General features: G+C 43.1%; 2 protein-coding genes across 7 annotated transcripts in view; both read left to right on the top strand.

The window, feature by feature from the left end:
- rif1 (replication timing regulatory factor 1) overlaps window positions 1-21360 on the top strand; it is a 28172-nt gene extending 6812 nt beyond the window's left edge. For 2 of the 3 annotated variants that reach the window (XM_028436347.1, XM_028436346.1), the window contains exons 7-35: window positions 337-526; window positions 1856-1948; window positions 2024-2162; window positions 2226-2377; window positions 3648-3762; window positions 5936-6076; window positions 7424-7534; window positions 8544-8606; window positions 10112-10215; window positions 10982-11068; window positions 11234-11307; window positions 11376-11556; window positions 11986-12093; window positions 12163-12312; window positions 12381-12480; window positions 12973-13244; window positions 13871-14073; window positions 14144-14264; window positions 15593-15706; window positions 15775-15914; window positions 15995-16084; window positions 16156-16216; window positions 16797-19262; window positions 19393-19515; window positions 19759-19845; window positions 19927-20042; window positions 20114-20264; window positions 20734-20842; window positions 20964-21360. In XM_028436347.1, coding sequence (XP_028292148.1) covers window positions 337-526; window positions 1856-1948; window positions 2024-2162; window positions 2226-2377; window positions 3648-3762; window positions 5936-6076; window positions 7424-7534; window positions 8544-8606; window positions 10112-10215; window positions 10982-11068; window positions 11234-11307; window positions 11376-11556; window positions 11986-12093; window positions 12163-12312; window positions 12381-12480; window positions 12973-13244; window positions 13871-14073; window positions 14144-14264; window positions 15593-15706; window positions 15775-15914; window positions 15995-16084; window positions 16156-16216; window positions 16797-19262; window positions 19393-19515; window positions 19759-19845; window positions 19927-20042; window positions 20114-20264; window positions 20734-20842; window positions 20964-21253 — 6151 coding nt within the window. In that variant the 3' untranslated portion in view covers window positions 21254-21360. The remainder of the gene's footprint in view (window positions 1-336; window positions 527-1855; window positions 1949-2023; window positions 2163-2225; window positions 2378-3647; window positions 3763-5935; window positions 6077-7423; window positions 7535-8543; window positions 8607-10111; window positions 10216-10981; window positions 11069-11233; window positions 11308-11375; window positions 11557-11985; window positions 12094-12162; window positions 12313-12380; window positions 12481-12972; window positions 13245-13870; window positions 14074-14143; window positions 14265-15592; window positions 15707-15774; window positions 15915-15994; window positions 16085-16155; window positions 16217-16796; window positions 19263-19392; window positions 19516-19758; window positions 19846-19926; window positions 20043-20113; window positions 20265-20733; window positions 20843-20963) is intronic. The other variant, XM_028436348.1, reaches the window with a different exon arrangement.
- A 1297-nt stretch (window positions 21361-22657) lies between these two features.
- On the top strand, window positions 22658-26615 carry LOC114455348 (collagen alpha-1(X) chain-like). 4 transcript variants are annotated; one of them, XM_028436535.1, is made up of 14 exons: window positions 22658-23043; window positions 23313-23417; window positions 24415-24518; window positions 24633-24788; window positions 24914-24985; window positions 25145-25210; window positions 25279-25305; window positions 25399-25443; window positions 25512-25547; window positions 25623-25703; window positions 25777-25873; window positions 25950-26041; window positions 26103-26222; window positions 26289-26615. In XM_028436535.1, the coding sequence occupies exons 2-14, from the start codon at window positions 23345-23347 to the stop codon at window positions 26301-26303; spliced, it is 984 nt and encodes a 327-aa protein (XP_028292336.1). In that variant the 5' UTR covers window positions 22658-23043; window positions 23313-23344; the 3' UTR covers window positions 26304-26615. The 4 variants fall into 4 exon arrangements, with proteins under 4 accessions (XP_028292336.1, XP_028292338.1, XP_028292335.1 ...); XM_028436537.1 differs by lacking the exon at window positions 26289-26615 and having other exon boundaries at window positions 24633-24674; window positions 24762-24788; window positions 26103-26268; XM_028436534.1 differs by lacking the exon at window positions 26289-26615 and having other exon boundaries at window positions 26103-26268.

Below are 26615 nucleotides of genomic sequence, written 5' to 3' on the forward strand. Positions count from 1 at the left end.
ACCCAAACACATTGTGTTATAAATGGCTTTGGATAATAATGTCTGCTAATTTAAATTGTAATTTTATAATTAAACATGGTAGCACGTAGTTAGTTGTTGTTTAATGTTCCATTTAATAGCTGATTTATCGTCATGGACACAACGTGTATTCCCTGCCACACACACACTGTTACTCCAGTACACTGGGAACGCACGCTCGTTTTTGGTAGAATGGTTCTTAGTGGTTCAGAACTAAGTCATGGAAGTTTGGAATAGTTTTGAACAATCATTGTGAAAAAAAGTGTGGTGTTACTGTGTGTGTGTACTGACTGTGTGTGTGTGTGTGTTTGTGTTGAGGCTGCTGGAGCAGGTCCCAGCTCAGATGGAGCATGGTGCTGGTCTGTGGTCCAGGTTACTGGTCCCTCTGGTGGTCCACAGTGCGTCTAAGGTGCGTCTGCGAGCAGCAGCTGCTCTGGAGCTAGGATTAGCTCAGCTGCTACGCAGACAGGCTGAGGTAGCCGCCGTCATAGAACCCATGATGTCTACGGTGAGCATGTCTCCACACCTCATTTCTTCATCATCAGGAGCATAGAAAACAAAAGTGTGATTATAACACAGAAGCTTAATGATGAGCACTGCTGGATGATGTTTATCAGCCTGAAAGAACCAACTCTGACACTGTCATCACTAATGTCAGGTATAAACCTGTATACCCATGGTAAAATGGTAAATGGACATGATTTATATAGAGCTTTATCACCACTGAAACAGTCTCAAAGCTCTTTACATTTCAGCTCATTCACCCAATCACTCTCACATTCACACACCAGTGGGACAGGACTGACATGCAAGGCACTAGTCGACCACTGGGAGCAACTTAGGGTTCAGTGTCTTGCCCAAGGACACTTCGACACATAGTCAGGTACTGGGATCGAACCCCCAACCTCTCGATCAGAAGACGACCCTCTACCACCTGAGCCACGGTCGCCCCAGTATAAACCTGTATAACCAGTGCACAGACTGGGGGGGGGGGTTAACTGATAACAAGCCAACACTGAGACTCAGTCATCAGTTAACATGATCACCAGCTGCTGTAGAACACCAGCAGTGAGTCCAGCTACTACTGACTAGTCTGTACTCAGCATCTCTAGCTGGATTTCTATTACACATTTTAACAAAATAAAAGCAATGTTTCTAAATGTCGACAAAGTATAATTGCACTTTGAACGTGTTTCCTCCTGTGAGACCTCATTCTGTGAGACTTTGCTGCAGAAAGACGGACACTCAGAACCTCCTTAGAACACTTGTTGTTTCACATCTAATGGCTCAAACATACTCGGCTGAGATCTGCAAAACGGAGTTCACGAGGACTACGCCAGGCCAGTTAAAAGCAAAGCTCACATTTTACGACTGCTCGGCATTTTATCAACCATCATTAAATGTAACACCGACCCCAGGAGAACAAGGACTACGGAGAAGAGCTAAGAATCATGGGACATGTAGGATTTTAATGGAAACTACTACTCGGTGGTGCGCCCAACTGTTTTACGTCTAATGTGGCACTAATATTTTTATTTTATATTCATATATAATATTTTTTAAGTATTACGCTAACAAACGTCTGGGTCTGTCTCGTCTTGTGACGTGTATTTGCAGAAAGTGTTTCCATGGCGACACATTTCAATATCAAAATGTCTGAAATTTTTCCTTATGAAAGCGTCAAAACCTTTTAGTGATATTTGAGTTTTTATGAAACTCAGGTGTTTTTATTACCAGTTTTTATGGAACTATTTAGATTTGACGCATTTCCAAGAGTTATGGAAACACAGCTTATGATTCTGGATTTGAGGAAGTTTTGTGTGTGTGTGTGTGACAGAAGCTGATCCCAGAGCTCCAGAAACTCTTTGTCTCTAAGAATGAGAGCAACGTGCTGAAGCTGTGGCCTCTGCTGGTGAAGCTGCTGGGAAAGGTCAGTGTTTCTCCCAGTGTTCCCAGTATCAGGTGTGTGTGTGTGTGTGTGTGTCAGCTTCTCCTCTTCCTCCAGCTGCTCCACAGAGGAGGTCCTTTCATCAACTCTCTGCTTCACTTGGAGGAGCTCGGCTTCCGATCCTCTTCTCCGTCCATCAAGAAGATCGCCTTCCTGGCCTGGAAGAGCCTCATCGATAACTTTGCCCTCAACCCTGGTCAGTGTCTCACGCTCTGTCACCTGACCTCTGATTGTCCATGACCATCTCCTCCATCCTCAGACATCCTGTGCAGCCCTAAACGTATGAAGCTCCTCCTCCAGCCTCTCGTCTCCATCCATGTGCGTACTGAGGCTCTGCTGCTGACTAAGGTGGAGGTGTGGTGGTATCTGGTGGTCACACTGGGACCAAACCTGCCCTCACACTTTGACCAGGTTAGTCCAAGAGTCTGTTCTAAACTCTCACTGTGCTCTGTAGGCCTGATTTTGCTGAACAATATATTGTCCCACAAATTATTGCCGATAAACAATATTATTGTTTTTTTTTTTTTTTTTTAGACCAAATTAACTACTAATGTAATAACATCATAATAATGCAATCACACCCTTTCAAATGCAATCAACTTGTATTTCTCATTAGTATTTTTTACCATTGGAATATCAAGAACTTTTAAATATTTTAAACACATAAAACCACTCAGTCTCTGTTAGCAAAAAATGCACTTTAATAAATATCAAAAACAATAAAATAAACACTCTCTGTTAAGAAATAAAAACACCTCAAATATAAAACCACACACAACCAAAGCAATAAATGAAATAGTTTATTACGTCTCTCTCAAAAAACTAAATTGTACTTGTAATAAATAATAAACATTGAGACATAGAGGTATATAATATAGTTGTACATTCCTTAACAGCACTCAACCTCAACAACACTTCTAATCCATTTAGGACCTTTGTAAACAACAATGCTAGTGGCCCCGCCCCCTCCTCCTGTTTCATTCTGTTCTGTTTTCATTCAGTCTTAAACCAAACAGAATGAACCAAATAGTTTCTAGTTTACTCTGTTTATTCTGCTATAGAACAAACACGCAGGTGCTGAGGGTGAACCTTCTTATCATCCAGCCTGTTTGGAGGCTAAAGACGAGGAATACTTAGACTTAGCTTGGTTGCTAGCTCGGCATCCCCGCTTCTGCCTCTGATCGCACCGCTTACGTCTCCTCCGCTGGCGAACACCATGGGTACGAGGCTCCGCTGCCTCACAGGCCGCTGGGTGTAGCTGGCGTAGCAATCTGAAGCTACGTAGTAGAGTTACCGCATCTACCGGACTATAACGGTTTGATTTACCTAAATCTAAGATTACCTGCTGGTGGAATACTATTTTAGAGTAATTACGCTGCAGGTTCACTGATAAATTATCAGAACTGACTGAGTTATCTGCTGTTTAATATCTGTTGCTAACACTAGCCTCTGCAGCCGACAGGTACGCCGCCAAATACGTGTGAATATGGAAATATACCGAGGCCGGCAAACTTCCTGATTTCATTTTATTTACCGTCTGGTTAATTGATTTATCGATTATCGGCCCAGGCCTAGCGCTGCGTTCACTGTTCATTACAATGTGGGAACTCTCATACACCAGTTTATCAGCTGACAGAAAAAGATGGGATTAGGATCCACTAATCACTGTGTGTGTCCTCAGGTGTGTGTCCCCCTGCTACAGAACACCATCTGCTATGACCCAGTTACTGCAACCACTCCATCACGATCCAACAACTCAGTGAATGGAGGAGCCACGCCCACCACGCCTAGGACAGGTGAGTCCTGGGCTGCGTCTGAATAGTCACTCCTATCTCCTTTCCTATCCACCGTGACCTCATCCATGGGGTTAAGGAAAGGTAATAGGAGACTTTCTAAAGGAGTTAGGGAAAGGACATCATGTTGTTAAGACAATCGGATGCACTTCCACTAGGTGATGTAATAATAAAGTCTTTCTCCTCTTCCTCTAACACGGATATTATGTCAAAATCACAGGTTTGAATGTACAGTAGATCAAATGAAAAGAGGTTACCAGGATACGAGGAACAAAAGTGAAACTCAAAGAATGTCACATTAAGAATGGTTGATTACACTCACTAATATGAATTAATCCAAAATAAGTCAGATTTTATGAAAATGTTCCATTTATGCCAAATATACATAAATGCAAGGTTGTCGTCATAGGCTGTTTACAGCTTCTACACATATCTACCATACACAAACAGATGTTTGTGTATGGTAGAAAATTGGAGTTTGGAAAAAATAAAATGTATTTTATACTGCCCTATGTAAGACATGTATACAGATCAAACTAGGTTCTTTTTTTATTATTATAATTTATTAGAGAACATCATTTCAAAATAACGTGCATGAGAACAAGACATGGTGTGGCTAACCTGGATAAATAAAATATAATAAATGTCACTTCTATGAAGTGTTTGTCAATAATCCAATGTGTCCGAGCATCACCTCTGAAAACAAGAAATGTGTACAGTATGTCATATAAAGTCTATAAAACATTCTAGGTGGAATGAGCCGAAGGAGGAGAAAATGATACTGATGCCCCAGGATGACGTGTGCCTACAAATACAGTTTTATATTAATAATAATAATTGTAATTAAAATCACATGATCATTGCGAAAAACTGCTGATAAATTAGCTACAACACCTGTAGCTGTTATAAAAAGAAACGCACACACAATGCATAAAGATACACAGTGGCTTATCAGGCACTGCTGGAGGACGAGGTGTACGGGAGACCGGAGTCGTCACCAGTTTAGGGTTAGCTTCAGGGGCCACAGAAACGCTCCGCTCTGAGTCGCACGCAACCTAATGCTCTATAAACACAGCCACAAAAACAAAGTTAGCTTGCTAAGCTAACATAGCTCTGACCAAGTGGTCGCTACAGCATCAGCAGGCTCTGCTCCTCCTGACCACAGACGTAGGTTTAAAATCCAGCTTTTTACATTTCTCACCTGTGTGAATGACAATCTTCGGTTCTCTATAAAATCTATTTTCCTTTTCTCGGTTAGAACGATTGAAGCATCTATAAACTACACAAAATATGGACATTTAGATGATTTCAGATGTCAGATTCTCAAGTTTCCTGTTCTCCATCTGAATTTAGCGCTCTAGCTTTGTCGCGATGCAGCAATGTGAGTGACATCACGTGAATCATCAGAGCAGGCCAAAGACATATACACATTCTATTGGCTGATCCTAACAGCTCGAGGGTACGTTCAATAGCACAAGTACTGTTACTTTTTTTTTTACTGTTGTAAAATTACAGATTATAGAAAGTACTCAAAAAAGTAGAAGTACACAAAAAAGCTACTTAATTACAGTAACAAGAGTAAATGTAATTTGTTACTTTCCACCCCTGATTTTCGGTCATCACAAGTTTCCGTGAACGCTCGGGCGTGCGTGTCCCTATAAATGTTGTCGTTGCAATGAATTGTGGGTCATCATTATGTGGTCTTTTTTGTCCTTTGGGAAATGATGCATCAGTGTTTCATAATAATAATTCATTTTATTTAAAAGCACCTTTCAGGTCACCCAAGGACACTGTACAATAGGTTGTGGATGGCCCTGAAAGTGTAGAGGAGGATTTTGAAATGGATTCTGAATGTGATGGGGGGCAGTGGAGCTGCTAGAGGAGGGATTTATGAGGGACACCAAAAAGGAGTGTGGGGGGGGGGTCATGAGTGATAAGTGCTGGTGGATAATATTCACTTTATCAGTGAAGAAATGGAGGAGGGAGTTACAGGTATCAGAGGAGTAGAAGTGGGAGGGAAAGGTGTCAGGAGGGTTGGTTCCTTATCATGGCCGCCACTTAAACACTCCCAGGGGTTAAAGAAAAGTGGATAGGAAAGGAGATAAAAAAAAAAAGGGGGGGGCTATTTGTACGCAACCCTCCTGTCTCTCTGATTGGTCCCCCCATATCTCTGCAGGCTTCAGTCCATCCAGCTCCTCAGGTGTGACTCCATCCTTCAGCTCCATCCAGCTGCTGGGGCTGGAGATGCTGCTGCACTTCCTGTTGGGTCCAGAGGTGGTTTCCTCTGCAGCCAAGAACCAATTAGAGCTCAGTCTGGGTGAGTCCCTCCCCCAACTGCTACAGGTAATGTTGTCTTTATGGAGGTGGTGATGTAGCCCATCTCGAAGCAGTGGCCTGGGTTAACTGGAACCCTTAACTAGCCTACAGTAAAATAATTACAGCAGTAAAGTGCATTAAAATCATAAAATCAAACATGCCATTGATACAAGAAAATGTGGCTGACCCTCAATCACTCACTAAATACAATGATGTGATTAGAATCTGGTAGGATGACCTTTAACACTGAAATGCTGTGATCATTCCTACGAGGCTGGACAATATAGACCAAAACTCATATCTCAATATTTATTCTCAAAATTTCAAATTAAATCTGAGCAGAAAGACAATTCTGGGCTAAATTTGCTGATGCAAAATGCCCCACAGACACATTTATTAACTAACAGCTGATCAATATGTGACACTTTATGCTTTTTCTCCTGTAAGAGACAGCACGTGTGAGTGAGTTCTGTAGTGTGGCTTGTTATGGGTTAGAACGCACTCATTAATCATTTAACTGTGCTTTACATGTTGTACAGAGAAGTAAAAGCAGTGACTCCTAAAACAAGTATTTTTATACAAAATACAATATATATATATGCAATATTGTAGTTTTTTGTAATGTAGAAAACTCGATACATCTTGAATCTTGATATAGCGCCCAGCCCTAATTCCTAAATTATAAAACAGCCTAAATAAAAACATAAATGTGTATATGAAGCACATGTGTTTATTTAATATACTTACAGTTTATATACAAGTCAACACATATATTTACTGTTCATTTCCCATTGTCTTTAAGTTAGACATTAACATTTCATTTTATTACATATTTTCTTATAATTTCTCATACTCACTCATGTAGTTCTCTGGTATTCACTAATGACTTATTAGACACATTTATTACAGACTTTACATTATTTAACACTTTATAAAACAGTGTATATTTGTGGAGCTTGTGATTGGCTGATTTTTCATGGTTCCATCCGCTGTGGTAGACGTTATAATCTCAGTTATTAATTCACTCAGTGCCCCCGACGAGATATCTCATCATTTCAAATCCAAACGCTCAGCACCATTGACGAGAAACTCGTCATTTGCGTTTTTCACGGGGATTACTAGAAAACACCCTGGCGGAGGTCTCTACATTAAAATATGGGATATTTATTTGTGTTAATTTTCAAGATTTGGACAATTTCCAATTGTCAGCTCAAAATTCAACACACTCCTCCTGGAGCTACACAGCTCTTCAAGGTCTTTTTAGGAAATGAGATAAAAGGGGGGGGTGTGTGCGTGCGTGCACACACACCCCCTTTGTCATCATGTGATGTGTTTTTTCTCTCCTCAGAACCTTTAAATCATCTTCTGGTTTCTGGAGCTCCATCCTTCACTAAACACGCCTCCGTCCTCGTGTCTCACATCAGGGACGGCTTCATCAACGTGGGCCGAGCAGCTCCAGGTACACACACACACACTTGGGTTAGCTTAGCATGTAGTGTCTGTTGGATGAGGAAGATTTAAAAACAAATGTCTCATCGTCCAATCCTTTAAAGGGGGTGTTGAACTCATTTTAGTTCAAGTTTGACCTTAAGGGCGCCGCCCCAAAAGAATCCATGTTTTTGTGAAAGAAAAAGCACAAATTAAAACAAAATCCTGCATGTTGAGCAATTGTTGAAATATTCTCATTGAACGACTTCATTATTTTAAAGGTCGACTTTGTGTGTATACTAGTCAGCGTCAACTAGTTTATGACGTCACCAAGAGCCGAGCCGGGCGCCGGTGTGTGACCGCAAATCTGTGACGCTAAAAAATCTGTGACCGCAGGTGGCGACAGTTCCAACCCCTGCAGCTTCTTGGTGGCATTTACTCCCCCTTGAACATGTTTGTAGTTCTTCTCCAGTCTGCATTTACTTCACCCACTGGAGCGTCATGTTTAAGAGGGAGTAAATAGCTCCTTAATAGCTACCAAGAGGTTTAGCACTCTTCTTCTCTAACGCCGAGAAACTGCAACAGTCAGTTTTTTTTTTTCGGGTCACAGACACGAGACATGCTATAGAAGCTAAGTAAACCCAGGAACACTGCTGCTTTGGGTTAGGGTTAAGCCCTGAGGCTTCCTCAGAGCCGGGTGTTTACGCTTTGTTTGGTCTGTTTTTAAGGTAGCTTCGGCTTCCTTCACCGATGACAGAGCTGCTTAATACACAGACATGTTAACCCTACAGCTAACGTTAGCATGTATTTTAGCCGTAGTATCTGCCTACCAGCTGCAGCACAAACAAGGAAGGAGCCTTGCCGTTTAGGGGTACTAGACCCTCGTTTACTGTGTTGCGCCGCCATCTTGGGCAAATATCAGGTATTGCGACTAGTCAACGTCACGTAGACAGTCAGGAGACAACACTAAAGTCGACTAGTCTGTTCAACCCCTAGTACATACACACACAGTATAGCTAACTGTCCTCATATTTTCTCAGAGTCTCTCCTGGGCCTCATCTGGACCAGTTTGGTCCGATCGGTTCACCTCACTGTGGAGTCTGGTAAGGTGTGTGTGTGCGTGCGTGTGTGTTTGTGTTTCTTTTTTTTTTAACTTTATTTGTCAATTTCACCATAATTATAAACAGTACTGTATTTTTTACATTATGTAATACACTATTCCATTCCCCCTCCCCAGGCTCTCAAAGAAAAAGGGTAAAAAAGGACAGAATTTTTTTAAATGACAATGTTTATAAAAAAACAGTAGATAGTCAATTACACATCAAAAGAAAAGAGTTCTATAGTTGTGATGGTGATAGTTTATATCTACGCATTTCCAAAGGTAGAAAAGAAAGCACCTCCTTCAACCACTGAGAAAATGATGAGGCTCTGCTTGATTTCCTATTAAATAATATTAGTTCAATGTAAAGTGGAGAATGCTACAGTATTTGCCTGAAATCATTTTACCTGTGATGTTGTTATTCCATAAATAACTGTTCTAAAATCAGGGGTTAGATCTTTACCACAAATATGAGACAATACCTGAAACGTATTTCTCCAGTAATTGTCCAAACAAGGACAGGACCAAAGCATATGACCTTCAGAGGTCAGGCTATGACCTCATCAGGCTGGATCTACTCCTGGGAAAATTATTGCCAATCTTTCTTTTGTATAACGAAGGTGATTAAAGTGAATGAAACCATGGTGGATGCAGAGAGAGGAGGTATATATGTGGGTCAAACAGGACTTAGTTTTCTCCCACAGTATAGGTTTTGTTTGTTCAGTTTATACAGTACAAATATACGCTTCCTGTCAAAAGAGTCCAACTCCAGAATTTCATCAACTTAATTCTTAGATGTTAAATAAGGAAAAGAAGAAAACATGGTCCTTGTGAAGCTGCGTATTTGCAAGTATCTGAACATATGTGACCCCAGAATATCATGATCTATAATTAAAGCATCAAATGATCTAAACCCATCGTTTGAAAACAGCTGAAGAACAAACTTCAAGCCTTTGTTTTTCCAAATCTGAAATACTTTATCAGAAATTGATGGTAAAAAAAATGGGTTGCAAGATATTTTGAAAATCCTACTCAGTTCTCAGAGGGAGAAATGTTTTATAAACTGTAACCATATCCTAAGAAAGGTCTGTGCAACTGGATTGGTTATTTATATTTTTATGATTATGAATAAATGTTGCTTTTAAACTATTTGTTTGTGTTTCTTTGTGTGTGTGGAGGTCTCTGATAACGGTCGGCTCCTAAAGCTGTGGTTTTCGGCCTTGAGGCTCCACGTACATCACTTATGTTGGGTCCGGGCTCTTGTTGCTGTGGGGGCGGGGCCAGTAGATCCCAACACCACCCCCCTACCCCCGACCCACACACTTACATCAGTTTAAGTCTGAGCTCTGCTGTGACGTTCACCTCAGACTGAGGGGGAAACCCCCATGATGCACCTTACCTTTCACACACTGACTGTGTTACCAGGAGAGAAGGACTGTGTTCACCCTGTGTGTCTGTGTCTGTGTGTGTGTGTGTCTGTGTGTGTGTGTGTGTGTGTGTGTCTGTCAGGGGGCAATAAGAAGGAACGTCAGGGCTGTGAGGTTCTTTCTCTGATGCTTCAGACTCTACAGAACATCGTCTCCTCTGAAGCTCTACCTGCTCACAGAACACTGGTCAGAACACACACACACACACACACTAATGTGAGACTGGGATGGGGTCAATTACATTTTTAAACTACAATTACATCTTCAATTATCCATGTTCCATTGCAACTTAATTATGATTATGGTGACCAAAGTTTTTTCCAATTAAAATTATATATTTTTTCCTCCTCAATCATTAAAGTTTAATTACAATTAATCACAATTACTGAGCCTTTAATAATCAACCCTTATTAAACCAAACCTTCCTCTTCTGTTAGCTTTCTGTTAGCATCTCTAATACTAACAGCTCAGTTTGACCCATGTGTTTAATACACTAATAATTATGATCAATCATCTAATGAGTTTCTCAACTATTGGTTATGTTGTTAGGTTTCCTAATCAATTAATATATTGGTTTTAATATTTTTGCTGTGGGCATTTGAGCCTTTTTTATATCACTGTACCCATAGATTTATATATTTTATTTAAATGGTAAAATTATCCTAAAGAGAAGTGACAGGTAAACTTACTGTCAACATATTTTAATAATCATTAACTATTTATCTGTGAGACATAGAACTGTAACATGGTTCATCAGGTTTGTGTTTAATTACATTGTAAATGAATGAATGTTTTTATAGAATTATCTGAAATCAAATGCAATTATTTATACAACAGTAACAGATTTTTTTCAAATACAATTGTCATCATTGTAATTATTTACCAATTACGTGATTATAATAAAAATTGACCCTAGCCCTGATGTTAAACTCTACTTCCTGTTCTTTATCAGCTCATCTGTGAGATCACCGTGAAGGGAATTCCTCCCAGAATCCTCGGCTCCGCCTCCTACCAAGTGGGGAAGATGGACATGTTTAATGTGAGCCCGTCACACACACACACACACACACACACACACACACACACACACCTGTTGTTTCTGATCTATTTATTCAAAAGGAGTTTGTGTATGTGTTTTAAAACATTTATTGTTTTTACATGTTTTATATATTCTGTGATTAAATAAATGTGCCTATTTGTCCAGGGGACGCCGGCTCTCTTCCTCCTCCTCCTCCTCTTCAACAGCAGCATGCTGCCTGTGTACATGGAGGACGAGCGGTGAGTGACTGATGGCGTTAGAGCTCCCTCTGTCCTGTTCTCTGATTGGTCCACTTTTTGCTCCACAGATTCTTCTTCTGCCTTCAGACTCTGATTGGCTGTGGCCTGTCAGGACCCGCCTCCCCGCTGGCCTTCGCTGAGGCCGTGCTCAGCGCCTTGGGCCGCAGAGCGAGCTCTTTGCCCAATAAGGAGCTGGTGTGGAGGACGTGGAGCGCCGTGGTCGACCCGCTGACTGACACCATCACCCAGGTCAGACCGCCGCCTCTGATTGGACGAGCAACTCAACAGGAAGTCGGTGACCATGATCACTGACACACACTCAAATAAGCCTGAATCTTTCCTCAGAGAAAACAATGAGCACGTTTCTGTTCCACTTTAACCCGTCCTCTACCCATCATGCTTTGCAGCAATACAAGATGGCCGCCCTGACTCTTTTACTGTAAATAAGGCTCGACTTAAATAAGACTTTGGCTGTGTTGTAAATGTCACACTAACGTACTAGACACGACAAACTCTGAGTATATATTTGTTCATTTCATGTCATTTCATCTAATGTTCAGGAAATCCCATGCACTTTAGTTTAAAAACAATGTAGACCCAAATGTTGAATTATTTCACCATTAGGCTCTGTGTCTTATAATTATTTATTAATTGTGTGTGTGTGTGTGTGTGTGTCAGTCTAATGAGGTGAACCAGGGTGATGCTCTGGAGCATAACTTCAGCTGTGTTCTGATGGCGTTGATACTTCCTGTTTCTCACCTTCTGACGGAGGACGCGCTCTCTCTGGTAAACCAATCACTGAAGGTGTGTGTGTTGGTCTAAAGGTGAGTCTAAAGCTGCTGTGTTTGTGTGTAGGCTTCTCAAAGGTCCATGCTGTCCTCATGGTCAAAGCTGTACCGTGTGTTTGCTCGCTGCTCGTCTCTGGTTCCCACGGCTGAGGAGAACGCCTGCTGTGAGCAGCTCAGCGCTAAGATGTTGGTGTTAGTGGACCAGCAGGCTCTGAGGGTGAGTGACCTCTGACCTCACCCTGTGAACCATTCAGTGGCTCACTGTGTGCGTGTGTGTGTGTGTAGCTTCCTGTGGCGGCACTGGGCATCTCCAACATGCTGCAGGTGATGGTGGAGTGTGTGGACTTTTCTCCTTTCACTCCTCACTTCCAACACAAACTCAAATGTAAGAACTTCCTGTTCTCATCGTTAGCTAATGGTTAGCTGTTTCAGGGCCCAATCCTTTCAGATCCTTTCAACCCATACACGTAGACTACGTCACTTCCTTCACTCAGCATCATTACGACAGAGCTGCTGGGACGTGATATTTGAATATAAACTGACCATACGGCGTTTGTTAAATGTGTTAATAGTACACATTTAAATATGTGACTGTTTAACTGTGGTTTTAAATGTTAATAAAAAAAAGAAAATGGATAAAAACACAATACACAACATTGACAATCAAAAACCAAACGGAAAATAAGATTAAAAAAAAAACAAAATAAAAGAAGTTGGAATTCACTCAAAGCATAAATTGTTTTTAAATAGCAGGGTTTCAACCTTTTAAATAGTTCACATACTGCTATTTGCACATGCGTTGGAAGGATCTGAAAGGATTGAGCACTGACGGGCTGGTTGTTAGCTCATCGTCACCCTTGTCCCACCCCTCCTGCAGCTCCTCACACTCCCAGTCACTGGACCCGCAGGAGGAACCGGGCCCTGGGGAACCTGACCTCCTTCCAGCTGCTGCTTCTCCAGAGTCTGGAGGTCCACCTCCACCACCCCCACGTAGCGTCAGAGGCCACTGCCTCCGCCCTCATCTCCGTTCTTTCCACCCTTTTCTCCAACCTGGTCCTGGCCGACGCCGTCCGCGAGGCGCTGAGCGCTCTGGTCCAGCCGCTGGTGCTCCTCTATGGGCAGGAGGTTGCCCCCCAGGGCCACAGCAAGGTACCAACTGTCAGTCACCACTTAGAAACCCACTGGTAATCGGTCTAACACCGGCAGAAACACTCATCAGTGAGCTGCAGCTAACTAGTTAAACTATTTACATTTGTCTTTATGGGTTAAACCTGGTTATTACAATCTAATGTTTCTATTGGCTGAGAATAAGATTCTGTGATGTCAGTCATTGGACCATTGTGCGTCACTGTTCGCCCCGCCCCTCCTATAAAAATCGTCACCTGTGGACTCTACAATCTGTGTGAGTAGTTTGGACTAAGAATAATGAATATAGAGAGATCGTGAGTATTGAGTAGCTAGTTAGCGTAGCATAATCAAAGCGTTTTCTTTTTTTTTTTTTTTTTTTAATTTCCAGCCTAGAGGCCTGTCAGACAAACCTCAGGGTTTAGTTATTTTGTAAATGTCTGTTTGTTGCAGTTTTATGTTTTTATTGTTTTTGTGTAATTTAGTTTACTTTTGTTTTTGTTTTTTATGTTGTTTTTTTTGTCTCTCTTGGTATTTTTTGTGTAGTAATTTCATGGTTTTGTATTTTTTTTTGTGCCACTCTGTAACGTGTGTGTTTTCTGAAAGGAAGCTAACGCTCTGGTGTACGTGTTGTGTATCTCTGTGTGTAGCTGGAGAAGCTTCTGTGTGACCTGCTGGGCTGTCTCCAAACTCGTACGTCTCTAGCGTTTGATGGTGACCTGCTGGCTCTGCTCTGCCCCCTGCTGTGTGTTCTGTTTCCTCACAAACACAAACCATTCAGAACGACCGTTGCGAGCTTCTGGAACGCCTCCTTTGCCAACACGCTGACCCTGACCTACCCAGAGGAGCTCAGGTAGAGACAATCAACGCTAACGCACAGTGTCACACGTGCACACGTCTGACCTCCTCCTCTCTGTGCCCAGGCCTGTGCTGAGTCAGGTCAAACAGGCCACGCCCATCATCCTCCCTGGGTTCGAGGCGCTCGAGGTTTCTGAGGACATCCAAGGACACGCCTCAGTGAGTGATATATCTACTCATGTACACGTAAGTCATACATAAAATAAAAAAGTAGCTCAATTAAATAGTACCCTATCTAAAAGTTACTACTGTAATTTCAGAACTATAAGCCACTACTTTTTTAACCCTGCGGCTTAAACAATGACTCAGCTAAATTGTGGATTTTTCTTGGTTTTATAAGCTTCATGCCTCAACAAAATTGAGCTCCGTCACATTAGATCAGGTGGAACAATGAAATTATTAACATTAAATCATTGTTGCTCGCACAGAATCATTCTGATAACTCATTTTGTTATGATTCACACTGTCGTCATAGCAATGATGCAGAAAAATGTTGTCAGAGTGCTGCAGCATGCATGCAGAAAAAAATCAGTCAGTTTGTAATATAAATATAAACAGCATAAAGTTGTTAAATTACAGCGTTAGGTTTGTTGAGGATAACCTGTGCTCTGGACTCTGAGGCTGATGGAGACGCTTCCATAAGGAGGACGAACAGACGGAGCAGTCTCCTGTATACAGGATGTTCTGATCTCTGATCCGCCTCCAGTAAAAGTCAGTTTGTAATAGTTATGGCATCAGAACAATATCATAATGAATGAACTCTTGCAGGGTTTTTCATGAATGCACATGCTTTGTTTCACAGTTGTATTTCAGATTCACAAATGCACACGATCTATTTCGCAAATGTATATTTTATGCAAACTTGTAATATAAATTTTGAAATGCACACGCTCTACCACAAATAATAATTTGAGGCACACTAGTTTATTGTTGGTAATAAATCTTGGTACGGGTCCCTTACATACAGTAAACATCTGATGTAGAAACTTAAAAAAGAAGAGACCAAATCTACCACAATTGTAACTTAATTTATTTTCCACAAAGGCATCTGTAGAAAAGAAAAGGTTTGTCAAAATGTACAATTATTTTTTAAATAAAATAACACCAATGAATTCATCAAAATAAAATAAATTCTCAGGTTCTAAGTATAGATACATTTATGAACTCTAAAACAGAAAATAACCTCTATTCAATGATGTTTTGGTGACGTGCATTACGTTTAATCTGATTGGTCGGCTATGATGTCATGCATTTGAGTGTTGTCTGGTCATTTAAGTGTCTCAATGTCTATTGATCATTTTTAAACAAAAAATAATAATTTACTCAGTAACGGGTGGGTGTAGAAATGTAATAAATTACTTTACTTCTTTTAAAACATACTTAAGGAACAAGTCCCTATAAAAGCAACTCAATTATGGTAGCGTGAGTCCTGGTAATCTATTACTTTCACCTCTGGTTCAGTGATTGTTTGCTGAGCTGTGCACGTGCTCACACTTTGTCGTGTTTGTGTGCAGAGTGAGAGCTCTCAGATGGAAACCAGGATCAGTGGGATCTCTATCTGCTCCAAGAACCGTGGCGTTAGCCTCCTCAGCAGTGTTACCAGCGTTAGCAACACGCCAAAAGTCTCGGTAATTCCTCCCTCCTCCTCGTGAACCCTCAGCAGACCCTAAACCAGCTCTGTGTGCTGTGCTCTCAGATGAAGCTGGACTTTGGTTCTCCTAAAGCTCCTCGTAATGATCTGGATGACGAGGCCACCGTGGACTTCGTCTTCATTCCTCCTGAGAACAAAGAACGAGTCCTGACGGAGCATCAGAAGGAGATGAAGAGGACCAAGAGGTCCAATAGACCCAGGACATGCATCAGTACCAGCACCATAACCACCAGCTCATTGTGTGTGTGTCTGTTGTGTGTGACAGGGTGGACATCCCCGTCATGTACAACAACCTGGATGCGTCTCTGGACTCCTCAGTGTTCACTGGGTTCACTCAGAGTCAGGAGGACTCAGGGTAAGACCTGCTCACATCCCCCTCACCTTAAATGTAACATCATCTGATCTAATCCAACCTTTGACCCACAGAGACACACACCCAGAAGAACCAGAAAAACACACAGAGGAACCAGACTGTGCTCCTGCTCAGGTAACCATTCCAAATTCAAATGTTTTCAATATTTCACTTTTGACCTTAAAGTTATCTTTTACTGTTTTTACAAATCTGGTCTAGAATCTTCTAAATGTCCTTATTAGTAGATCTATGTCTAATAAAACACATCATATTCATTTCTGTGCCTTTTATAAATAGGACTACTTTACAGTTTTAGAGCCTGTGTTCCTCCATCTTGAAATCATGTGATTGATGATGTCACACGGCCCCACTGCCTGTAAACATCCATTGTTTTCTATTGGAGTGAAACATTCAGCCTGATTTTTACATAATTTAGTAACTTTTTTGGTCACTTTGAATCATTGTGCTGCTTTTGGTTGCTCTAAAAAAACTAGGAAAAGTTTTTAAAAAACCCTGATCAATTTTTTTTTAGTTCATTATTTTTTTTTAATTAATTGCAATTATCGCGGTAAAGTCTCAGCCCTAATATAGACAAATGCAAAAAGCAAATTCAGGGATTTTGGGAGGTGCGTTTAGGTTTCGGTGTAGGGCAGAGCTACATGACGCAGTAGCATGATTGAGGCTTTACTGGTGTGATCTTTGTCTCTTCCTTCAGGTTCCTCCTGCAGAGTCCGAAGTCGTCACCAAAGAAGCTCCAGACGATGAAAATCCATCAGAACAGAATGAAAGCCACGAACCAGAGGAGGTCATTCCACAGTCTGCAGATGTTTCAGTAGAAGAAGAAACCAAGAGCGAGGACCAAACTCAAGATGTGGACATGGAGTCCAAAGAAGATTCTAGTGCCAACATGTCCACCTCCTCAGATCTGGTCTCTGGTACTCCACAGAAACCCAACAGTCGTCGACAGTCCTTCATCACCCTGGAGAAGTACAGTGAGGGCCAGTCTCACAGTCCTGCTGATGGGTCCTCCTTCACCGGTCCCCTTGTCAAGACGTCTTCTTCCAATCAACACTCGGTTAATGACGTGTTACCTGCTTCTCAGATCCAATCCAGTCCAGACTCCCAGTCCACACCAAACCCCCTCCCAGAGTCCATGCCAAACACCTCTGAACTGAATGTCCTCCCAGAGTCCCCAAGACGGCCTAAGGAATCCAGAACCCAAACAGAGCCCGTGAAACTGACGGAGAGACTTTCCAGTGACACAACCGAGGAGGAAGACGTGATACCAGATACTCAAACCGAAGGAGAATCCAGGATGAGCTCAGGAACAACACCCATGTTGGAGGTGGTCCAGTTCTCCAGCCAGGAAGATGACTCTGATGCAGGGCTTGATAATTCCCAGTCCTCCCAGAGCCAAACGTCTCCGGATGAGCCTCGGAGATCTGGACGAAGCCGAATCAGACCTCAAATCCCTGGAGAGGACCCACAGGAACGGGAATCCAAATACAACCTGCTCAAAAAGAGACGTTCCCGTGAACTGGTTTTGACTGAGGCTTCCTCGCCCACTTCAGCGAGTAGCAGACCCAACACCAGGAGCAAGCAGGCGGCAGAGAAAAGCTACAACCGCTTAAAAACCAGATCCCAGCACGGCACCATTGACCCCAGACCAAACAACTCTCGGGGAAGACCAGGAAGGAAGCCCAAACTGTTCAGTCAATCAGAAGATTTCCTCACCAAGACAGAACGTAAAAGGAAGAGCATCAGTGATCAGGACACGGATAGTCAACCAGAGACTGACAACAAACGCAAATCATGGAAGAAAAGGGAGACGTATGAAGTCAGAGACCAGAGTGAGAAAGAATCAGACTATGAAGGAGTTCCCACACATTCTAAAAACCACAACAAAGACTCTAAGAAGTCCACAGAAAGAACATCTCCATCGAGGAAGGAGCCACAGGACACAAGGACCCCAGCAGACCAGGTCGTGAACAGTCCACTGGAAACCACAAAGACCGACCTCAACCAGGACACCCAGGAGGTCACACACGTCTCTGCTGACGCTCAGTCGCTACGACGGTACAGAAAGAGCAAGACGACAGACTCTGAGAACACGACCAAGACCGTGGATCCAACAGGACGACTGAGTCACACCAACTCTCCAGCATCTCCACTACCAGGAAGGACCAGGAGGAGTAAAATTCTCGAGGAGACAACCACATCCACGCCTGGGGACTCTCAGGCTTTGGACATGTTTGGATCAGAGTCGTCCCAGGGCAAGACCAGATACTCCAAACAAAGGTCCACCCAGGAACACGTCCCAAGCCTTGAGTCCTCTGGATCCCAGTCCTCTCAGACCAAAGAAGGTGTTGTTGGCAAAAAAAGAGGAAGGAAGCCTCGAGCATCTCTACAAAGTCCTCTGACCTTTGAGTCCACGGAGCAGAAGAAAAATCAGACTGTAGCAAATGATCAGAAAGAAGAAACACAAATCATTAAAGAAACATGTGGAACTGTTCCAGAGGATGAGTCTCAAAGCCAAGATCTGCAAAGCCCGGAATCGGTCCAGGTTTCAGAAGATCCTCCCAAGGAAGATTTAGAAGTTCCTACAGAGAGTGAAGAAAGGATGGAAACGGATATTCAAACAAACAGTGACGGTGCTTTATTAGAAGAAAGAGAAGCTTCAGCTGTGGAAGAGTCCACGTCTGAGACCAATGAGGAGCGTATCCAGGAGGAGGTTCTGGGTGACTCATGTCCTCCTGCTGAGAAACCGGAGGTCCTAGCATCAGTCGTCCTTGAAGAAGATCCAAAGCAAAGTGAGATGGAGAACTATGCTCCTCCTCCAGTGGAGACCTCCTCCAGTGAGGGGCTGGTACCTCTGCAGGGGACCAACCAAGACCTGGAACTTTCAGATAACCAGGGTGAACCCAGAGGTCCTAAGGGGGAAGAGGTGGAAGCTGCTCAGCATGAAGGTCTCTGTGAGGCTACGCCCTCACACATCATCCCTCTGGACTCTCCCATGAAGCAGAAGGACCTGGAGGCGGTCCTGGCCACAGATGTTGGGCTGAGCCCCGGGGGGAGCCGAACCAGGGGGGCGTGGTCTCCCTCTGCCTCACCCTCCACCAGCATTCTGAAGAAAGGCCAGAAGAGGGTGTCAGAGGCCGAGACCCCATCGCCTCTCGTTAAAGTTAGTGACCGCACATCAAAGTCATCGAACGTAGATCTATATATATATATATATATATATATATATATATATGTATATATATATGATCTATGATCTATGGGTGGTTTCTGACTCATTGTTTCCTCTCCAGTCCAGGAGGGTTTCCTTTGCCAACCCCATTCAACACCAGGAAGTGGCCGACAACATCGACCGTCGCAGCCCAGCTGTGAGGACCGCCTCCCCCCGCCGCTCCAAAGGAACCGTGCAGCAGAAGGTAGGAGGAGCCTGGAGTGACCTTTGACCCTGGGGACACACAATGACAAACACAACAACAAAGTCTAGAATACAAATAAAGTTACACACAAAATAACCCAGAACAACACAAGTAGCATCTGAAGTAATAAAAGAATAATAATACATAAAATAAAAACTATAGATCTCTTCCTAAATGAACAGATCTATAGTTTGTATGTCTATGATCTATAGTTCCTATCGCTAACATGTTGTTGTTTTGCAGCTCGTCACTACTCCCATTAAGGGGGTCTTGGGTCTCAGTCCTAGAACGCTGAACAGTCCAGGATTTAAGAGCTCCAAGAAATGTCTGGTAGGAACATCTACTTTCATCTTCTTTCTCCTCTTCCTCACAGAGCTGCTCTAACTGAATCGTGCTCTTTGTCCTCCTCAGATCTCTGAGATGATTCGTGAAACTCGTCCCGTGTCCTCGGACTGTATCTACCCTGCCCTGTTGGGATGCTCTGCCCCCGTGGAGGCGGTGCTTCCTCAGATCTCCTCCACCATGTGGTGAGTAGAGGACGTTACATCATCATGTTTTTACCTATGGTACAAATAGTGACTGAGGTGCTGCTCCTCAGGTGTAGGGGCGTTGGTCAGCTGATCAGAGCTAAGAACATCAGGACGGTGGGTGATCTGAGCGCGCTCACACCGTCTGACATCAGAACTCTGCCCATTCGCTCCCCAAAGCTGTCCAACGTCAGGAAGGCTCTGAGGACCTATGAGCAGCAGGTGATTCACCGCTAACATTAAGCTCCGCCTTCACACACCCAACCTGGCAACACAGAAAAACAGGCGGGAAAATGAAATTTAATTTCTAAACTGGAACATCACATTTTTTTAAAAATCACACCACACATTTACACTGTTCTTCACCTGGAACCATGTGACTGTTATGGATCAACTAGTGATCATGTTATCCTGTGACTATAACTGAATGCAGATCTTCATCTGTGGTGTTTTTATTCTGACTGCATTTAAAAGTGACAAAGACAGGTTCATCTGATGGTGTATTGGCTGAACTGGTGATTAGTTTACCTGGTGACACGTCTCCAGTCACACGCTGCAGAGTTTAGTTCAAAATGTGAGGGTGATTAAAGGTTTCATTAATAACTATGATCATATCACATATTTATATGGGAGTGTTCCTGTTCAACCTGCTAAGGGTTAGTTGGTGATGTGTGTGCGTGTGTGTGTGCAGCGTAAAGGACGAGGAGTAGGAGACGAGCTGAGGAGTCTGGACGAGATGGAGAGGATGACGTCAGAGTTGGAGGAAAGGAACGCTCCTCAACCTGTGGGAGAGGCCCTGGGTGAGACGTTGCCCTGTGAACAGCACTGTTAACATGTTTTAGCTTGTGTGTTAGCATGCGTTTGTGTGATAGCAACAGGAAGAGGAAGTCCCATTAATAACTCTAACCTTCCTGTTTGCAGCCTCAGCTCTGGAGGATGAGAACATCTCTGACAATCACACTACCAATGCTGATGGAGAGCGACCTGTGGAGGAGGGGGCACGGTCTGTGGAGGGGGCTGAGCCCGTGGAGGAGGGGGCGCTGTCTGTGGGAGTCCTGCCTGAGCTGGAGGCTCTGAGCTACAGGCTGACATCCAATCAGCTCTCTCTTTGCTCACCACTGCAGCTGGTGGATGTACACGACCAGCTGGGGACGCTGATGAGGAGGGTGGTGGTAGAACTGCAGAGTCGCCTCCCCAACGCCACCCTCTGATGACTCAGCATGTTTTTAGACTTTCATCCTGTACATACGTCTGCTCAGTCAATGTTTTTAAAATGTAAATTTTTTCTGATTTTACTCATTAAATGACTTCGGTTTTAGCTGCTCTGAGTGTGTGATGTTTAACAAGACCAGGTAACCTTTGATGTTTTACACCAAGTAACCTTTGATGGTTTACGCCAGGTAACCTTTGATGGTTTACACCAAGTAACCTTTGATGGTTTACGCCAAGTAACCTTTGATGTTTTACACCAAGTAGCCTTTGATGGTTTACACCAGGTAACCTTTGATGTTTTGCACCAAGTAACCTTTGATGTTTTGCACCAAGTAGCCTTTGATGGTTTACACCAAGTAACCTTTGATGTTTTGCACTAAGTAACCTTTGATGTTTTGCACCAAGTAACCTTTGATGTTTTGCACCAAGTAACCTTTGATGGTTTGCACCAAGTAACCTTTGATGGTTTGCACCAAGTAACCTTTGATGGTTTACACCAAGTAACCTTTGATGGTTTACACCAAGTAACCTTTGATGGTTTACACCAAGTAACCTTTGATGGTTTACACCAGGTAACCTTTGATGTTTTACACCAGGTAACCTTTGATGGTTTACACCAGGTAACCTTTGATGGTTTACACCAGGTAACCTTTGATGGTTTACACCAGGTAACCTTTGATGTTTTACACCAGACACCAAGTGACCTTTAATGTTTACACTAGGTAACCTCATACTGAGAGGCTCCTCTAAATCACGGGTTCTCAACCTTGGAGTCAGGACCCAATTTGGGGTCATGATACACTGGAAGAGGGTCTTCAAGAAACTAAGAATATTTTCTGAACAATTTGAACCCATTTTTGCTTATTTTTTTACCCATTCTTCTGCAACGTCACCAAACTCACTATATCTTAACCCATTTTCATAATTTTTTTCTTGCCACATTTTGCTCCTTTTAATGTATTTTTGATACGTTATTCCAATTTCTGTGTTCTTTGCACGTTTTTTCCACTTTCCAGACATGTTCAGCACTTAAAAACCCTTTCCACCACTTTTACACCTAATATCACATATGTTGACCTATTATTGTCACTTTTAACCTTTTTCACCATATTTCATGATTATTTTTTCTATTTTAGCAACAGTCACCATTTATCATGTCCATTGTTTATTAGTTTAAACTAATTGTTCCAATATTGACACTTTAAACCATTTTTACCACTTTTTCTGTCTGTTTTTATCCACTCTGATTTACAACTTTTAACTTATTTCTGTGGTTTTTAAAATCCCATTTCACCACATTTTCACCATTTTTGGTCACTTTGAACCATTTTATTAGTGATTAAAACCAGGATTTCCATCTTTTAGATGACTATAATAATAAACGTTAGTGGATAACTGATAAAATAAATAAATGTAGTAAACCCTTTAAAACATGAATCAGGGCGTGACTCAGTTACGGTTGAATTGGTGATCATGTATATGTTGTGGCTGATCCTTAGATGATAGTGTTACTGGTAATGGTCATGTGACCAGCTGGAGATCTTTCTGTGTCCATCTTAACATGATTGTAATGATTTCCACAGATGAAGATTTGGTATTTATGGTACACACACACACACACACACAGCTGTGCTGACCTGCTCTGATCTCTCTCTCTTCCACTTTAGACTAATTATCTGATGGTTTCTGATGAAGCTGCAGATGCAGCATTTGGAGCTCTGACCATCATCATCATCAATATCAGGAGGAGCAGAGCAGCAGCAGCAGGAGGAGGATTCCACGCTCACAGGTAGGACCGCTGAATGTTGGTGGAACATAGTGTTACACACAGACTGGACATCGTGTTAGAGTGTGTGTGTGTGTGTGTGTGTGTGTGTGTGTGTGTGTGTGTGTGTGTGTGTGTGTGTGTGTGTGTGTGTGTGTGTGTGTGTGTGTGTGTGTGTGTGTGTGTGTGTGTGTGTGTGTGTGTGTGTGTGTGTGTGTGTGTGTGTGTGTGTGTGTGTGTGTGTGTGTGTGTGTGTGTGTGTGTGTGTGTGTGTGTGTGTGTGTGTGTGTCAGGTGTTACACAGACTATTTCAGGAGGAGGAAAGATGCTGACTCTGCTGATTCTCGGATGGATTACCTCACGTTCCCTTCAGCCTGTCACCTCATCACTCACACACAGTGAGAACACACACACACACACGGCAGTGACGTGGGAGGCGGAGCCTCAGCTGTCATCATAGCATGTAAAATACTAATAATTATCAGATAAAGTTAATCTGTCACTAACTGCTCTATTCTTGTATTTTCTGTAGATTTAAACATTTTTATGGTCAAAATGGTTGAAATAATGCATTTCCTGTGTAAATCCATGTAAACAGAGTGGGAGGAGTTATAGAGCACCTTCAGTCACACCCACCAATGGATTAGCCAATCAGAGCAGCCTGTTGTTTTCTCTTAGTAAATGACTAATCAACATGATTGATTAGTCATTTACTGACACAGTGTGTCTGATAGATTGAATATATTTATAATTATTGATCTATAACTGATCAGTACTGTCACTCACAGACACTCCCTATTATAATAAACCACACCCTTAACCCACTAACTTAGAGAGAAGTTCAATCATTATTTTTTTATCTAGTTAAAGCTAGATAGCACCCCCCCCACCCCCCCAAAAAAAGTAAATTTTAAAAACTACAGGGCCTACATTTTTGCATTTCATTGAAAATATTTTTTTATATAATAAGCCTGGTGAATTAACTTTATAAACCAGGCACCAGACAGAAGATTACATTGAAGCACAAGCATTTATTTTCCCTCTGAGGCGATGGTTGATAGGGTTGAATTTATCAGGACAAAATTAAAGCAGTTAACTTCTTAAATAAGTCTAAATTCTGCATTAACGCATCCTTTTAGTAACTGCGTAAGATGATCATTTATACCATAAAAGACACACACACACACACACACACACACACACGAGTGATGAAGTGATAAGTGACCAAAAAGCACCACTGTGTTTAAGCGACTCATCACAGGCGACTGTAGCAACTACAGTCGCCTGTGATGAGTCGCGACTGTGGCATAAACCTTTACAAGTGTTTACGTATCGTGAGCTACGGTTTCAGCCAATTATTGAAGCGTGTGTGCGTGCGCGTGTGTGTGTTCACAGTGTTGCCGTGCGGTGACTTTTGCCCTCAGAGCTGTGTGATCTTCATTCCTCCTCCTCTTCCTCCTCCTCTGTTCCCACCCCTCAAACTGAAGGCGGAGCTGATGGTGACCCCGCCCCTTTAATACATTAGCATGCATGTGACCCTGTGCATCTGCATGTGACTGCAGCTCCGCCCCCTATCATTGAGCGCTGACTAGTTTTACTGTGTTTCTCCTCAGGTCGACATCAGTGAGCTCATCGCAGGAGGACAAGGAGAACCTGTGTGTGTGTGTGTGTGTGTGTGTGTGTGTGTGTGTGTGTGTGTGTGTGTCTGTGTGTGTAGTTTAACTGGTGCTGTGTGTTTTCAGGGCTGCAGAGGAGTCCGAGGACCTCCGGTAAGTTTTAGGGGCGGGGCCCAAAGCTGCTGCTGATATCATCAAAACAAACTGTGATTGGTTAAGAACGAGCTGCTATTGACATATTGATAAGATCTCACTGAAAGCTCTGATGTGTGGTCCAGGGTCCACCGGGTGTGCAGGGGCCAAAGGGAGAACCAGGACCACAAGGAGCTATTGGAGAGCTGGGTTCAAAGGTCTGAGATGATGATGCTTTACATGATATTGTCCCATGAAGCCCCGCCCACATCACACAGCAGGTTCAAACCTGGGACCAGTTCCATAAACACTCACACTGATGGTTCTGATGTTTTTAGTTCAGAATAAACACATGTGCGTGCGTGCGTGAGTTACAGGGGGAGAAGGGCCACAGAGGCTGGAGGGGTCTCTATGGAGATATCGGGACCCCAGGGATGATAAAGGTAAGTTTGTATAAATACTGACCTCTGACCTCTGCTGACTGATGCCGTGTGTGTGCGTGTGTGCGCAGGGCAGTGCAGGACAGAGAGGATTGAAGGTACTGTTGGCCAATCAGTGTTCCTGTTAGCATCAAGTAGCTAATCAGGCTAATCAAGCTACTGATAAGTCTGTGATTTGTCTGTCACGGCAGGGACATCCTGGAGTGACTGGACCCCAAGGATTGGATGGAGGAAAGGTATGGATGGATGGATTTCTACTGATCAATAACTGATTGATTGCTGACTGATCACTGACACTCTGCAGGGTGAACGAGGCGTCCCTGGAGCTCCAGGTGTGAAGGTGAGGGATCAGAGCGTGACTCCGCCCTGTGCTCTGAGGGTGGGGCTACCGTTAGGAGTGTTGTGGTGTTTTTAGGGCGATCCAGGCCTGAGGGGCGATCAGGGTTACCGAGGAGAGCAGGGACCCAGAGGAGAGCCCGGTGCACGAGGAGCCATGGTGGGCGTGGCGTTTCTATGGTGATGATTCTGGTTGGTGAAACACTGACAAAGTCGAAGTGTTTCTGCTGCAGGGCGTGAAGGGAAGTCCAGCTCCATCAGGGCTCAGGGGTTTTCCTGGTCTACCAGGAGTCCCGGGTCTGCCTGGAGAACCTGGTCTACCAGGACAAGGTGTGTAACGGTCATTAAATGTGAGGCCTGTCTCTGTTGAAGGTGTAATTATCATCATCATCATCTGTTCTCGTAGTCTTCGTCCTCTCAGGTCTGCAGGGGGGCAGAGGAAGTCCTGGATCCAAAGCTTCCTGTTCCTGTTCAGCGCCACGGACCGCCGTGCATACGGTTAGTGTCACTGTAGGTGTGTGTGCGTGGCTGCGCGTCTCATTGCGTCTCGTCTCTGTAGATCTACGTAGCAGACGGTGAGAAGGAGATGCAGAGCCTGAGGGAGGAGAACGTGATGGTTCTACGGACTGACATGAAGGTTCTCCTCCTCTACGCTCAGTCACAGTGGATCAACGTGCTGGTACACACGCACGCACACACGCCCACACACACACACACAGCCTGACGTGTGTTTGTGTTCCTGTAGAACCCAGAACGCTGAGGAGGATGAGGAGGAGACCATCATATGCTGCTTTTTAATTTGTGGAGCAGTGGACTCCCCTGAACCCCTAAATGTGTCTCCAACATTGGTTCCTAAGGTTTAATCTACAAATTTAAAATGAGTAGAACTTTAATTACTTCAATTATAAATAAAGTGTAGCTAATTATTGTCTCTTTTTTATTCCTCTACGCTTCTGATCAAAATATTATGACCAGTTGCAAAAGTTGTACTCGATAGAGCTTCAAAATGAAAAAAGAAGAAATAGGAATGAGACAAAAATATATTGAGTAAGAAATTTATTGTAAACAATTA

The sequence above is a fragment of the Gouania willdenowi genome, chromosome 21 (assembly GCF_900634775.1).
Source record: "Gouania willdenowi chromosome 21, fGouWil2.1, whole genome shotgun sequence".
NCBI lineage: Eukaryota > Metazoa > Chordata > Actinopteri > Blenniiformes > Gobiesocidae > Gouania > Gouania willdenowi.